Source organism: Lethenteron reissneri, chromosome 12 (assembly GCF_015708825.2).
Source record: "Lethenteron reissneri isolate LAM-NWPU_2019-01 chromosome 12, ASM1570882v1, whole genome shotgun sequence".
Lineage (NCBI taxonomy): Eukaryota > Metazoa > Chordata > Hyperoartia > Petromyzontiformes > Petromyzontidae > Lethenteron > Lethenteron reissneri.
Window position 1 is genome coordinate 13,611,028 of NC_083790.1, and position 13,777 is coordinate 13,624,804.

The window sequence follows — 13,777 nt, forward strand, 5'->3', positions numbered from 1 at the left end:
GACTTGGTTCATCAAGGACTGAATGCTGGGGTACCCCCCCTGGTGAGACACTGCTTAACCAATACATACTTCACCTGGAATGGAACCTTCTACAAGCAAATTGAGGGCACCCCAATGGGCTCCCCCCTATCTCCGGTTGTAGCCAACATCTTCATGGAGAAATTTGAGACGGACGCCATCCAGACTGCCACTCTACGCCCGACCTTATGGAAGAGGTACGTAGACGACACTTTTGTCATCTGGCCACATGGCCGGCCTGCTCTAGACCAATTTCTCGACCACATCAATTCCATACACCCAGCCATCAGATTCACCATGGAAGTCGAAAATGATGGCAAGCTACCCTTTTTGGATGTCCTAATCAAAAGGAGACCTGATGGTTCAATGAGCCACTCTGTCTACAGGAAAGCCACCCACACGGATGCTTATCTAAAACCGGATTCCCACCACCATCCATCCCAGAAGAATTCCCTCATCAAGACTCTATATCATAGAGCCCAATGCATCTCCGACCATGAACACATTTCCAGTGAACTCAAACACGTACGCCAAGCTCTTAAGGCTAATGGTTACTCCGACTACACAATCCGCAAAGCCATCACTCCAACCATCAAGAAGGATCCTGTTGAGGAGCCTTTCAAGACCATCACCTTACCCTACATTGCTGGGGTCACAAAAAAGATCTCCAAAATCCTGATTAAACACAAGATCCAGGTCCGATTCAACACAGTACATAAAATCCGTGATCTGGTCCCGTCTGTAAAAGATGTGGTTCCAGACATACAGTACCCTGGCGTCTACAAACTAAGTTGCCTCTGTGGTAGCAGTTACATTGGAGAAACCAAACGACATGTCTCGGACCGCATCCGTGAACATAAGGCAGACCTGAAACACGGTAGGACAAACACCTCAGCCGTGGCAGATCACTGTTACAATTCAGTGGGCTCACATGACATTGACTTCTCCAAGACAGAGGTTCTCTGCAAGCCATCTGGCTATCATGAGAGATTCGTTCATGAGGCGATCCACATATACAAACACAGAGACAATTTCAACCGAGAAGATGGATTCTGGCTTAGCAATCATTGGAAGGACGTAATAAACCATTTCGGATCTTAACTGATTGTGTTCACGTTAACGGTGACTTTCAGACCGCGTTCCACTCACTGGCATGGTGCAGTGTGCAGAGTAATGTATGGTGTCGTAATTGTACAGTAAACATATAGCAGTATGATACACATTAGGGTGGGTAGAATAATACATAGTGTTATATTAAAATGGATAAGGCAGCAACTGCAGCAGCAGCAGCAAGTGCAGCAGCAGCAGCAGCAAGTGCAGCAGCAGCAGCAAGTGCAGCAGCAGCAGCAAGTGCAGCAGCAGCAGCAACTGCAGCAGCAGCAGCAACTGCAGCAGCAGCAGTAACTGCAGCAGCAGCAGCAACTGCTGCAGCAGCAGTAACTGCAGCTCCCTTTGATGCTGTTAATCCTGCATAATGCACATTCATATGCAGTACTAATCACATTCCTGCATTTCCCATAAATATGCTAAATTCCTGTTGATATGCAAATTCCTTTGTCAATGCGCCCAGCTTATATATATGCTCCAAGCCCGTGTGCTGTTTCATTCAGACTCTGTCGCCTCGACGGACCTGGTTTTCACCTGAGGACGGCTGCTTGCGTTGTGGCCGAAACGTCGTGAGAATTGTTTTATTATGTTTTATTTTTATTATTTTATTACTTCCCTTCTACGTGACTTTACCGAAAGAACCAAGAAGATGAATCCCTGCAGTCACGAAAGCTTTAAATCGAAATTTAATGTCTGATATGTCTGTTCACAATTGCACCCAATAATACAAAATACTAATAAAAAAGCCATCACTATGCTCGAGTTCTGGATTCGCGAGTTACTAAATGTATACCAATTCCCTATTCGCTACCCGCCAGATTCCAGTATTTAAGAGTTGTACGTAGTGCCTACAGACCACCCACACCGGGGAGGTGCAGGATCTTGTTACTACATTTGAAACGGTCTGCCGCCAAGATTGGGCACGCCCCCTCTGCTGCCCGCTTCGTCCTCAAGTCTCGCACTCATCTCGCTCAGAACTCGCCAGTGTGCACTTTTACTTTATACGTACTGACAAGTCGACTCGTTTATACATTTTGGTATAAACGAGTTGACTGTGAGGTCCATCAAAAAGGAACACAAAATGCAATCAGAGAAAGTGTGTTGCAGCGAGCTCTCCCCCAGAGTGCTAAAATGATAACAAACTCTGTGGTGTTGTTATCAAACACCTTTATCTCTCGTTGAGTCATCCTCCTGAATTCATCACTACCATCTCCATCGTCGTCAAATTACCATCATCAAAGGTAATAAAAAAAAACATTGTTCTTTGTAAAGTATTATTTTTTGTGGTAATTATTATTAAACATTAACCATTTCCCCCCCCCCCCCCCCCCCATGTTCACTCGTACCAGGAACGTTGCCCTTTTTTCCTGTTGACCACGGTTTATGCATTCGAGAGCATTTTCAAGAACATAACCCCCGTGGATAGAGAAGGTTTACTGTATATATGTAGGGGTGTTACGGAGGGGGTGTTATACAGTTGTGTCGGACGGTAAACAAACACACTGGGCGTGGCTATGTCTGTGCGCGGGGAGGTGCTCACAGCGACGTCCGCACCGTTCAGCCTGGGGGGCTGACACGGAGCTGGGATCCCCCGCGGCCCCACCCCTCAACGGGGGAGGGATATATAAAGGGGTGAGCCGGAGGGCTCAGGGCAGTATGTATTAAGCTTAAACCAGTGAAGAAGGAAGATCTACTAGACAGAGCCCTCGGACTCCCCTGGATCGCTGCCCTTCTCAGGGCCGACCAGGACCGAGCCAGTGGCGTGGCCTCGAGAGCCAGAGCCGATGCTCTTGTCAGAGCCGGTCTGGGGACTCCGGGCGCCGTAATCCCAGCTTAACCAGGGCTGGGTTAGCTAGCCTCCCCTAGCTCGATAGTGGAGGACCTAGAGGTAGGCTAGGTGTAGCCTAGAGCGTGACTTCCCAGTTAGACTGGTGAAGGGGCCGACACCCCTTCCAGTGTTGTACGTCCCGGTCTGTGTTGTACCTTGTACTGAATAAATAAGTGTGCCTCCAACCCCGGCGTCCAAGTCCTCCTGAACATTATTACATATACTTGGTGGGAGAAAAATATTTCAATCAAAGCGGTAAGCATATAAGCAGACCGTGTACTGTGGCTTATGATTGATATTGCAACTTGTTTATCCAGAAAAGCCTCCACGAGTCTCTCAAGACTGATTCAAGAGGGTCCTGCCAAGTGTGCATTCTTAATTCAGTAATTTCCAGGTAATTTTTCAGCATTGGGATGTTTGGCCAATACCAGTTGGCCAAACACCCTCCCATCGCTAAATGCACGCACATGCGATGGGCGGAAACCAGATAACTCGTAGGAAATCCATACAGAACAGGGGGGGACGTACAGGCACTCAAACTAACACACACCAATACCCGCCATTTGCCACTAAGTGGCGGTGACGTCACCACAGCGCCGGTGCCAGCCAGCCCAGGCCAGGTGCACTTTGAGGCCACGTGAAGTGTCGAAGGCTCGCTGACAGGAGGTCACGGGACAGATCCAGGTGCCATCGGTTGGCTAACTGAGATGACTGGCAGATGCACCAGTTGTACCCCCTATTGTGCGAACTTGCTGCATTTTAGCTGCCCGGCACTCCGATCGTTGTTGTGAGCATCGTTCCTCTGCCCTCCGTTGTTGTTGGAGGGCCACTGCCTCCAACTAGCCAGTAGCAGTGTCCTTCACACACAACCTCACACATACACACTCACACTCTGGAAAACAGGGGGAGAACATACATACTACTTGCCATGAGGCACTAGTGTTTCCACTGAGTCACCCTACCACCAAATCCGAATGGGTAAATCACTTAACAACTGAATGTCTAATCGTTCTTTCATAGGCCATACAAAAGAAGAAAAGGAATGTGCGGCTTGGCAAAACTGCCTGAAAGTCCTCTTGGGGCGCTCGGTAAGAGAAGGATCCCCACTGTAGCCCGTAACTCTGTGCCTGCGGCTCCTACCCTGCAGACATGCTGCGGAGGCTGCTGACGCAGGCGTTCTGCAGCTACGAGGTCGAGAGCCTCGTTCTGGCGCTGCTGCTGGCACGCCAGGCAGCGCTGGGTGACGCTGGGGGGTCAGCCAGCTACACGCGGTGGTTCCAGGTGAGTTCCGGGCTGATCCAGCGAATCCGGCGTGCAGTCTGGCGATCGCTGGAAACCCTTTCCGAAGGCTGTAACTTGTCCTGCAATCGGCACCATGTGCGTGACAAACAAAAAGTAGCTATTCTTGATTTCAGTGTCAAATATTATGTACAGTACATTATGCACTACATACAAAAACTTAACCAATGAAAATACTGCTCTTGTTAAATTTTCGTGACTAATAACTAATAAAAACAAAATATACATATTCTTTGGGTCTTTCGGTAAAGTCGCGTAGATAGAATTTTTTTTAAATCACGACGTTTCGATCGCAACACAAGCAATCATCTTCAGGTATCTACGTGACTTTACCGAATTAATTCCTGCAGTCACGAAAGCTTTAAGTCAAGAGAAAATATACAGTGCGATCCGGTGAAAAGTATGTGGAATTCGGGGTTCGCCAGAGCGTCGGAGTAAAGGCTGCATCAGTCTGGCAATCGTCAAACACATGGTTTTTCTAAACAAGAGCATATGTACAAGTAGGCTCCTCCTTCAAAGTGTAGTGACTGACTCAGAGACACTAAAAGTAGGAGACACTGTTTATTAAACGGCCTTAACAGTTCACACTGGGTAACTACGGTTCCCAGTCAGGACAGCTGGTAGACTGCCTGACTGGCTGACTGGCGACGCCGAGACGGTGAAGATGGAGACGGAGAAGAATATTCCAGCAGCAGCACGACGGGATCCCACTCCACACAACAGCCCCGAGGTCCCCTCCCGGGGCCCCTCTTACACTGTCAGCGTGGCCTGGCTCCGCCCAGGCCACGCCCCCTTCTGGAACCTACTAGCGGGTTCTTGATGTGCCCCTTCCGTGACCTTTCCCCTACATCCCTCTCTGGTCTATCACGTGACCTGCTGTCAGTCAGGGCTGCTGTAGCTGCAGATCCTCTTCCCTGCCAGCAGCCAGCGCTGTGCTGCTAAGTGACCGATTTCTATGTCACTATGAAAGCAACGCGTTCGATTGCGTTAGCGAGCAATATACAGACATCACAGAACAATGAATATTACATCACCCCATGCAGAGTCTTCGATATTGGAGTGGTAAGTACAGTGCAGTAAATATGGTAACTTTCTACAGGAGGATATTTGAAAAAAAATAGTATTTTATTCAGGCCAATGTCATATCGTAAACAAATTTAAAATACTAAAAAAACATGCACAACACCTAAAAACATAATGTTATGCAATAATATGCAAAAATTAGTTAATTTAAATAATTGTGATTTTCCGGCGTTTTTTTAAATCTGGCGCCCCCTTCCCTCCTAAGCCACTGGATAATACTGGTAAGAACCACCTGTTTCCACCAGCCCACAGGGGATTATTGTGTCTGTCCCTCGTGCATCCAAAAATGGGTGGGGCTGGGTAGAGAGGGGAGGGTGGGGAGGGGCTGGGTGGGGAGGGTGGGGAGGGATGGGGTGGGTGGGGAGGGAGGGGCTGGGTGGGGAGGGTGGAGCTGGGTGTGGCTGGGTGGGAGGGGTGGGGCTGGGTGGGGAGGCGCTGGTCATGCCTTGGTTCCCTTATAAAACTCAACGTTTAACCTACTCACGCCGGCTTGTGCCCGCCCTCACAGTCGGGCATATTTTCGGAATACACCACGCCGCCGTTGACCCTGGCCATTGACCGAGCAACCCAACGTTCCTACCAGCTTTCTCCGCAGGAATGTGTTCGATGATCGACTGAAAATTACCAACATACCTCGACTAAGACCTATGCTGTCCATTCCTGATGCTGAGAAGCTGGTGCTTTACTTTTTTTCATATAGGTTGGATTACTGTAATGCCTTGCTTGCTGGCATTTCTAAAAAAGGTTTTAAATAGATAAAAAAATATTTAAAAGTCAGCAGCCTGGGTTTTAACCAGATCTAAATTGTATGCCCACATATGATTCCTAGTCTTTTGTCCCTGCACTGGCTCCCTCTGGCCAATCTGCTCTACTTTTATATACCACTGAGAAACTTAGATCAGCTGATTCTGGTCTACTCATCATTGCAAAGACAAGACTGTGGTGGTGTTGATGTTGTATGGGAGACACGTAGAGCCTGCTGCAGCCAGGCCCCGTGATTGTGGAATCCCCCTTTCTAGGACAGATTCTGAGTCTGTTTCACTTTTTTATTGCGTCTTAAAACTTACCCACTTGTGCAGAATTTTTCTCGTAACTTAAGATTTGAAAACCAGTTTTGTTGTCTGATTTGATTACTCTGTATTTGTTGTTATTGCGGGCCCTGTGGCGGCGAGATGTTAACTACCTCGCCTGGTATACAGGAGGTCGTGGGTTTCATCCTGACCCTGATGCCTGTGGTATATTTGGAGTTTGTGTGTTTCTCTCCCCGTGGTCGTGTAGATTTTTCTCCGGATCCCCTGGTTTTTCCCTCCACATTTATAAACATGCATTTACAGTATTTGGCTGCCAGAAAATTCCACGTGATAAGCCTCTTTGTTAAATGATCATTTGCGCTTCTGACGTCGGTTCTTAAAATAGCTTTATAGCTCTGTGGGCCTTACTAGGTAAGTCTTTATTATTATTATTATTCTTCTTGGTTCTTTCGGTAAAGTCACGTAGAAGGGAAGTAATAAATAATAAAAATAAAACATAATAAAAATAATAATAATTTTATTTTTATTATTTTATTACTTCCCTTCTACGTGACTTTACCGAAAGAACCAAGAAGATGAATCCCTGCAGTGACGAAAGCTTTAAATCGAAATTATTATTATTATTCGCTTTTCTCAGAGTTTTTTTTAAATTTCGATTGTCGTCATTGATATTGTTTTTAGATTTCTATTTTGCTTATATTTTATCTATACTTGTGTGTCGTTTATTTTTGATGTAGAGGGCTTTGAGATGTTTCAATATGAAAGGCACTTTATAAAATAGAGGTTTTATTATTTATTATATCGAACCAATCCTGCTGAGGTCAAAAACGATGCAGAGTTTGTTTATGTCGAAGCAATGCTGGGGGCTGTGTGACTGATGGGATGTGTAGAAAATGCTCTTTATTTTATGTGGACCGAAATCGATGTGAGGGAGGCTTGTTGTCTGCTTATTTTGTTCCTCTTGAGAATCAGTTGTTCCCCGGTCTGACACGGAATCTACAGGCACACATTGGGTTTCGGACGCACGAGATAAACATTTCATGTTTTTTCAATGCACGTGAACGTTCGCGATACGTGTCTACATACCATGAATAAGTCTCCCCGGCCTTTTCATATCCTGACATAATTAGTTTAGCATACTTGCATTTACACGGAGAGATGGAGAATGGAACTCATGATGGATTGATTAGGGACCATACGCAGATTCATGATCTCATTCTAACAGGAAAGAAAGATGTGTTTGCTCGGGTGGGACGCGTCGTACGAATGGACAATGGCCGGTGGTCAAGAATAACGTTGCAATGGATCTGAGAGGCAGTGCAGTGAGGAGATGGAGAAATAAAATCAGCTCCATGTATCGGTGCTTGGTGACTTATTACATCACAGGTTCGTAGTGGTGGCAGCAGCCTAGGTGAGGCCTTCATCCAGCAGTGGATTGATTATGGTAGATGACGACAACATATCAGAGGTGAGACGTTAGCGATTTAAAAAAAATAAAAGATTATTTGTCTGGTGGTGGCGGAGCGTTCATGGTGGTGGCGTTTCACCCGTGCAATAATTTCCCTTCCTTTGCAAAGCGTCCCAGGGTTTTAACTCCGAGCTGTGTGCAGCACTCGCGGCTTCTCTGAGTGAGCCAGACGGGCAGAGTCAGACCTCTGCGCTCGTGACATTTCAATTAATAGGGCCCTGCATTATTAACAAAAACACATGTTCTCTGGTAAATATTAATACAATGCCACGTTTTGGGGTTCCAAGGAGGCGGGGGTCGGGGGGTTAAGATCACCCCCCATTGCCCCAAGCTGGATCCCAGTTGCTGGAGATGCTCGATGGCTGCGTGCGGAGGAGTTTACTTGTTGTGGCCGGTGGGCGCCGCTGGGAGCCATCTGTGAATGCAGCATCGTCAGGGATTTGATTCTCGCTCGGGCGTTGCTGTCTCCAGAGCTCTTTCGGTGACGCCAAAGGGTTCCACGTGGGCAGCAAGAAGTCGCTGTTGTTCCTCCTCAAGTTCCTGTCGGAGCTGGTGCCATTTGAGCCTCCGCACTACCTCAAGGTGAGTCGAGCAGAGGGGTCACAATAATCACAAACAATATTCTGTCAGTTTAACACGTAGGCCTGATTAGGTTGGTTATTATTACCGGTACTCGAATTGTAAATGTTGTGGGTTTATTCTCTAACTCACGGGTGTGCTGAACTAGTAACGAATTGGCATGTTTTGTTTACATGACAAACCTTCGTAATTGGCTTTGTCGGGTGGTGGCGAGTTTAACGACGCATTTCTATTTACAGGATTTAATAAAAAAAAACCTCTTATGTATAACAGTCTTTATGTTCATATGGTATTGCCTTAAATGCCTCTCGAAGCTCCTTACATCTCGGCTCGTAAACATTCAAAGCCCCCCCCCCCCCCACCAGTGGCAGCTGTCCCAATGTGGCACAACGAGGTGACTTGGCACTGGTCTGAAAGTGGACGTGAGGCTGTCAGTGGAGGGCAATGATGTCCATGCGTAATCCCAATTGAGTCATTTGCAGGAAATTTTTTCGAAATAGGCAATTGTAACCATGATGCTTGGCACAATGGCCAATCTGTTTCTAATGGCCAATTCGGAGCACCGTGGTGGTTAGATGTCAACTCCCTCGCCTGGCATGCAGGAGGTCGTGGGTTCTATCCCGAATCTTGATGCCTGTTGTATATTTGTAGTTTGCATGTGTCTCTCCCCGTGGTCACGTGGATTTTTCTCCGTGCGCTTAAAAGTATTTGGCGGCATTACATTTCCATGTGATGTGCCACTTCGTTGAGCTATCATCAGGGCACTTCTGAAAAAGAGCTATATAGCTCAGTGGCCCTTACCTGGTAAAATAAACAAAAATAGAATGTCAGGGTATCTATGACATTCACTGTGAAACAGACGGAGTGCATTTAAGGTGAATTCATCGTATGCAATAACCAGGGTGGCCGCCGGGATTCAACCCGAGAAGCTGTGCGACAAGTGGCGAATGCGCCACCCAATGGGCCACCTCTCCGAGTTGTCTGCACACGAATGCTGGGGAAGCTTTGACGCCACGTGCTGATCCATTGGCTCACCATTACCGAGACCATTGATCAGCGTGGGCCGGGCATTAGTTCAAATCTGTAAATGATAAGAAAACCCATCGCAACAGAAGCATTTATTGATGATGGGTGTGTGGCAATGTTTTATAGATCATCAACTCAAAAGAGTTGGTGAAAATGCGACTATCCTAGCAGGTTAGAGTTGAAACAGGTTAAATGCCGGCAGTTATGGTGCAAATGAAATTGATAAAAAGGGAGACCTCTTATTACCGATATGTTTTATAGATAGTAGTGTCACATGGCAGTGATTCCATCATGATATCCTGCAGGTAACAGGATCTATGGTCTGCGGAGAATCTGGGCAATGGCACTCTTTGCTTTTCACAGAGCCACGGGTAATAGCAAGACGCTATTGTGCGGCTCGCAAGGGGAATCGCAGATTACAAAATTGTAGCGGTTAGGATGACTTGCCTCGGTATTTGTTTCACTGTTGAGGGTGAATCAAGTCTGTTCTGGCTGCCCCTTGCTTTCTAAATATCAGAGAAGAGCTCTTGACTGAAACGTCATCCTACTGTACGTTTTTCTGTCACAAGGTCGTGTTCACGGCTGATGATGGCGGTGGTAAAAGTGTTTTTTTGTTTCCGTGCTTCAAACTATTGTTTGCTAAGAACATGCGGCTAGCATCCGATCCCACCACTGAAACCCACGTGGTGTGCCAAGCTTCCCGAGAACAGTTGAGCATGTGACCTGGCCGAATATGCACACCCCATCATCTCGTCGCCCGGCGCCTCCAGGAGTTGGAAAGGAAGCCGGGAACGTGTCAGCGGAGAAACTGACCAAACCCTCCTGTGCACAGCGAGCTGCGGAGCACATCATCCTTAGTCAATGTGCGCATTGTAAACCACTTTGCAAATGCAATGGGAGGCACAGCAGCGGCGGCGGTGGCAGCAGCAGCAATTCACACGAGGGATATTGATCTCTGAATTGCTCTTCGCTAAGCCACACTATGCAGTGCCGTGATTGTTGTTTTTCCTCCTTCTCGTGGGAAGATTCACATCCTAAACCCCCCGTTTGTGGAGCTGAAGCAACGCGCTGCGCTGATGGAATACGTGTCCCTGGCGAGGACCAGGCTTGTCGACCTCAAGGTGTGAGAAACTCGGTGTCCCGTGTGCACGTTCGTGTTTTTGGGGATCTTCACTCACCTCGTGGTGACTACTCACATCACCACCCTGCACACTCACACTCAGCCACTCACAGTGTCACCCTGCACACTCACACCCAGCCACTCACATCACCACCCTGCACACTCACACCCAGCCACTCGCAGCGTCACCCTGCACACTCACACCCAGCCACTCACATCACCACCCTGCACACTCACACCCAGCCACTCGCAGCGTCACCCTGCACACTCACACCCAGCCACTCAGTGTCACCCTGCACACTCACACCCACTCACATCACCACCCTGCACACTCACACCCAGCCACTCACAGTGTCACCCTGCACACTCACACCCAGCCACTCAGTGTCACCCTGCACACTCACACCCAGCCACTCACATCACCACCCTGCACACTCACACCCAGCCACTCACAGTGTCACCCTGCACACTCACACCCAGCCACTCAGTGTCACCCTGCACACTCACACCCAGCCACTCAGTGTCACCCTGCACACTCACACCCAGCCACTCAGTGTCACCCTGCACACTCACACCCAGCCACTCACAGTATCACCCTGCACACTCACACCCAGCCACTCACAGTGTCACCCTGCACAATCACACCCAGCCACTCAGTGTCACCCTGCACACTCACACCCAGCCACTCACATCACCACCCTGCACACTCACACCCAGCCACTCACAGTGTCACCCTGCACACTCACACCCAGCCACTCACATCACCACCCTGCACACTCACACCCAGCCACTCAGTGTCACCCTGCACACTCACACCCAGCCACTCACAGTGTCACCCTGCACACTCACACCCAGCCACTCACATCACCACCCTGCACACTCACACCCAGCCACTCAGTGTCACCCTGCACACTCACACCCAGCCACTCACATCACCACCCTGCACACTCACACCCAGCCACTCACAGTGTCACCCTGCACACTCACACCCAGCCACTCAGTGTCACCCTGCACACTCACACCCAGCCACTCACATCACCACCCTGCACACTCACACCCAGCCACTCAGTGTCACCCTGCACACTCACACCCACTCACATCACCACCCTGCACACTCACACCCAGCCACTCAGTGTCACCCTGCACACTCACACCCAGCCACTCACATCACCACCCTGCACACTCACACCCAACCACTCACAGTGTCAGCCTGCACACTCACACCCAGCCACTCACAGTGTCACCCTGCACACTCACACCCAGCCACTCACAGTGTCACCCTGCACACTCACACCCAGCCACTCAGTGTCACCCTGCACACTCACACCCAGCCACTCACAGTGTCACCCTGCACACTCACACCCAGCCACTCAGTGTCACCCTGCACACTCACACCCAGCCACTCACAGTGTCACCTTGCACACTCACACCCAGCCACTCAGTGTCACCCTGCACACTCACACCCAGCCACTCAGTGTCACCCTGCACACTCACACCCAGCCACTCACAGTGTCACCCTGCACACTCACACCCAGCCACTCACAGTCTCACCCTGCACACTCACACCCAGCCACTCAGTGTCACCCTGCACACTCACACCCAGCCACTCAGTGTCACCCTGCACACCCACACCCAGCCACTCAGTGTCACCCTGCACACTCACACCCAGCCACTCACAGTGTCACCTTGCACACTCACACCCAGCCACTCAGTGTCACCCTGCACACTCACACCCAGCCACTCAGTGTCACCCTGCACACTCACATCCAGCCACTCACAGTGTCACCCTGCACACTCACCACCCCAGCCACTCACATCACCACCCTGCACACTCACACCCAACCACTCACAGTGTCACCCTGCACACTCACACCCAGCCACTCACAGTATCACCCTGCACACTCACACCCAGCCACTCATATCACCACCCTGCACACTCACACCCAGCCACTCAGTGTCACCCTGCACACTCACACCCAGCCACTCACAGTCACCCTGCACACTCACACCCAACCACTCACAGTGTCACCCTGCACACTCACACCCAGCCACTCACAGTGTCACCCTGCACACTCACACCCAGCCACTCACAGTATCACCCTGCACACTCACACCCAGCCACTCACAGTGTCACCCTGCACACTCACACCCAGCCACTCGGTGTCACCCTGCACACTCACACCCAACCACTCACATCACCACCCTGCACACTCACACCCAGCCACTCACAGTGTAATTTAGTAGGGGAGATGTCGCGGTTATCCGTGACTTTGCTTTTTATTCATCCCCCAGGACTGCACTTTGAGATAAACGATGCTAACTCTGCACGGCCACGACGGCCAGCAGTTTCGCCGAGCTGCTCGTTGTTCGCGTGGAGGCTGCTTGCCAGCAGCAGCTGCTGCAGTGTGTTGGGGTTGCCAGGTGGCATGGTGATGAACGCACAGGCGTGTCTATTCCTGAATCTTTCCTGTGCGGATCTCTGAGTGTGGGCCCCCTCCTGTGCATGCCTGGTACCCTCTGGTTTCTCCGCTTTTCTCTCACACAAAGCCAAACTCTCATGACTCGAAGTAGTAATTTAGAAGTTTAGATCATCAATTCAAGGGAGTTGAGAAATGTGGGTTCAACTGAGTCGCAGACGTAGATTTGGATGCAACACGTTTGTAGTGACATCGGGGATGTCACTGTGTGACGTTCTTATGCCGTGGACAGCACTGGGGTGGGTTGCTGCGTGAGGCTGGCTCTAGGACAGCATGGCGTGCGATGCACCGTCATCGCGTACACCCCCTAGACCAGCCCTAGTGGGGCTTGGTGAGCGCTGGGATAGCGCGGGCACCACGCGTAGCGTGCAGTGCGGGCTCCCACAAGGGGGAGTGGGAGAGTGTCGGGCCAGGGGTCTACAAGCTGGAAGCTCCACCTCCTACAAGCTGGAAGCTCCACGTCTACAAGCTGGAAGCTCTACGTCCTACAAGCTGGAATCTCTACGTCCTACAAGCTGGAAGCTCTAAGTCTACAAGCTGGAAGCTCCACGTCTAGAAGCTGGAAGCCCTACGTCCTACAAGCTGGAAGCTCTACGTCTACAAGCTGGAAGCTCCACGTCTACAAGCTGGAAGCTCCACCTCCTACAAGCTGGAAGTTCCACGTCTACAAGCTGGAAGCTCTACGTCCTACAAAGCTGGAAGCTCTACGTCCTACAAGCTGGAAGCTCTACGTCCTACAAG

At 49.7% G+C, this 13,777-nt stretch overlaps 1 protein-coding gene across 1 annotated transcript in view; it reads left to right on the forward strand.

Annotated features, from left to right (window-relative positions):
- LOC133341677 (Fanconi anemia group A protein-like) overlaps nt 1–13,777 on the forward strand; it is a 107,241-nt gene that overhangs the window by 52,283 nt on the left and 41,181 nt on the right. The window contains exons 14-16 of the mRNA XM_061550268.1: nt 4,101–4,234; nt 8,306–8,416; nt 10,465–10,560. Of these exons, the coding sequence (XP_061406252.1) occupies nt 4,101–4,234; nt 8,306–8,416; nt 10,465–10,560 (341 nt within the window). The remainder of the gene's footprint in view (nt 1–4,100; nt 4,235–8,305; nt 8,417–10,464; nt 10,561–13,777) is intronic.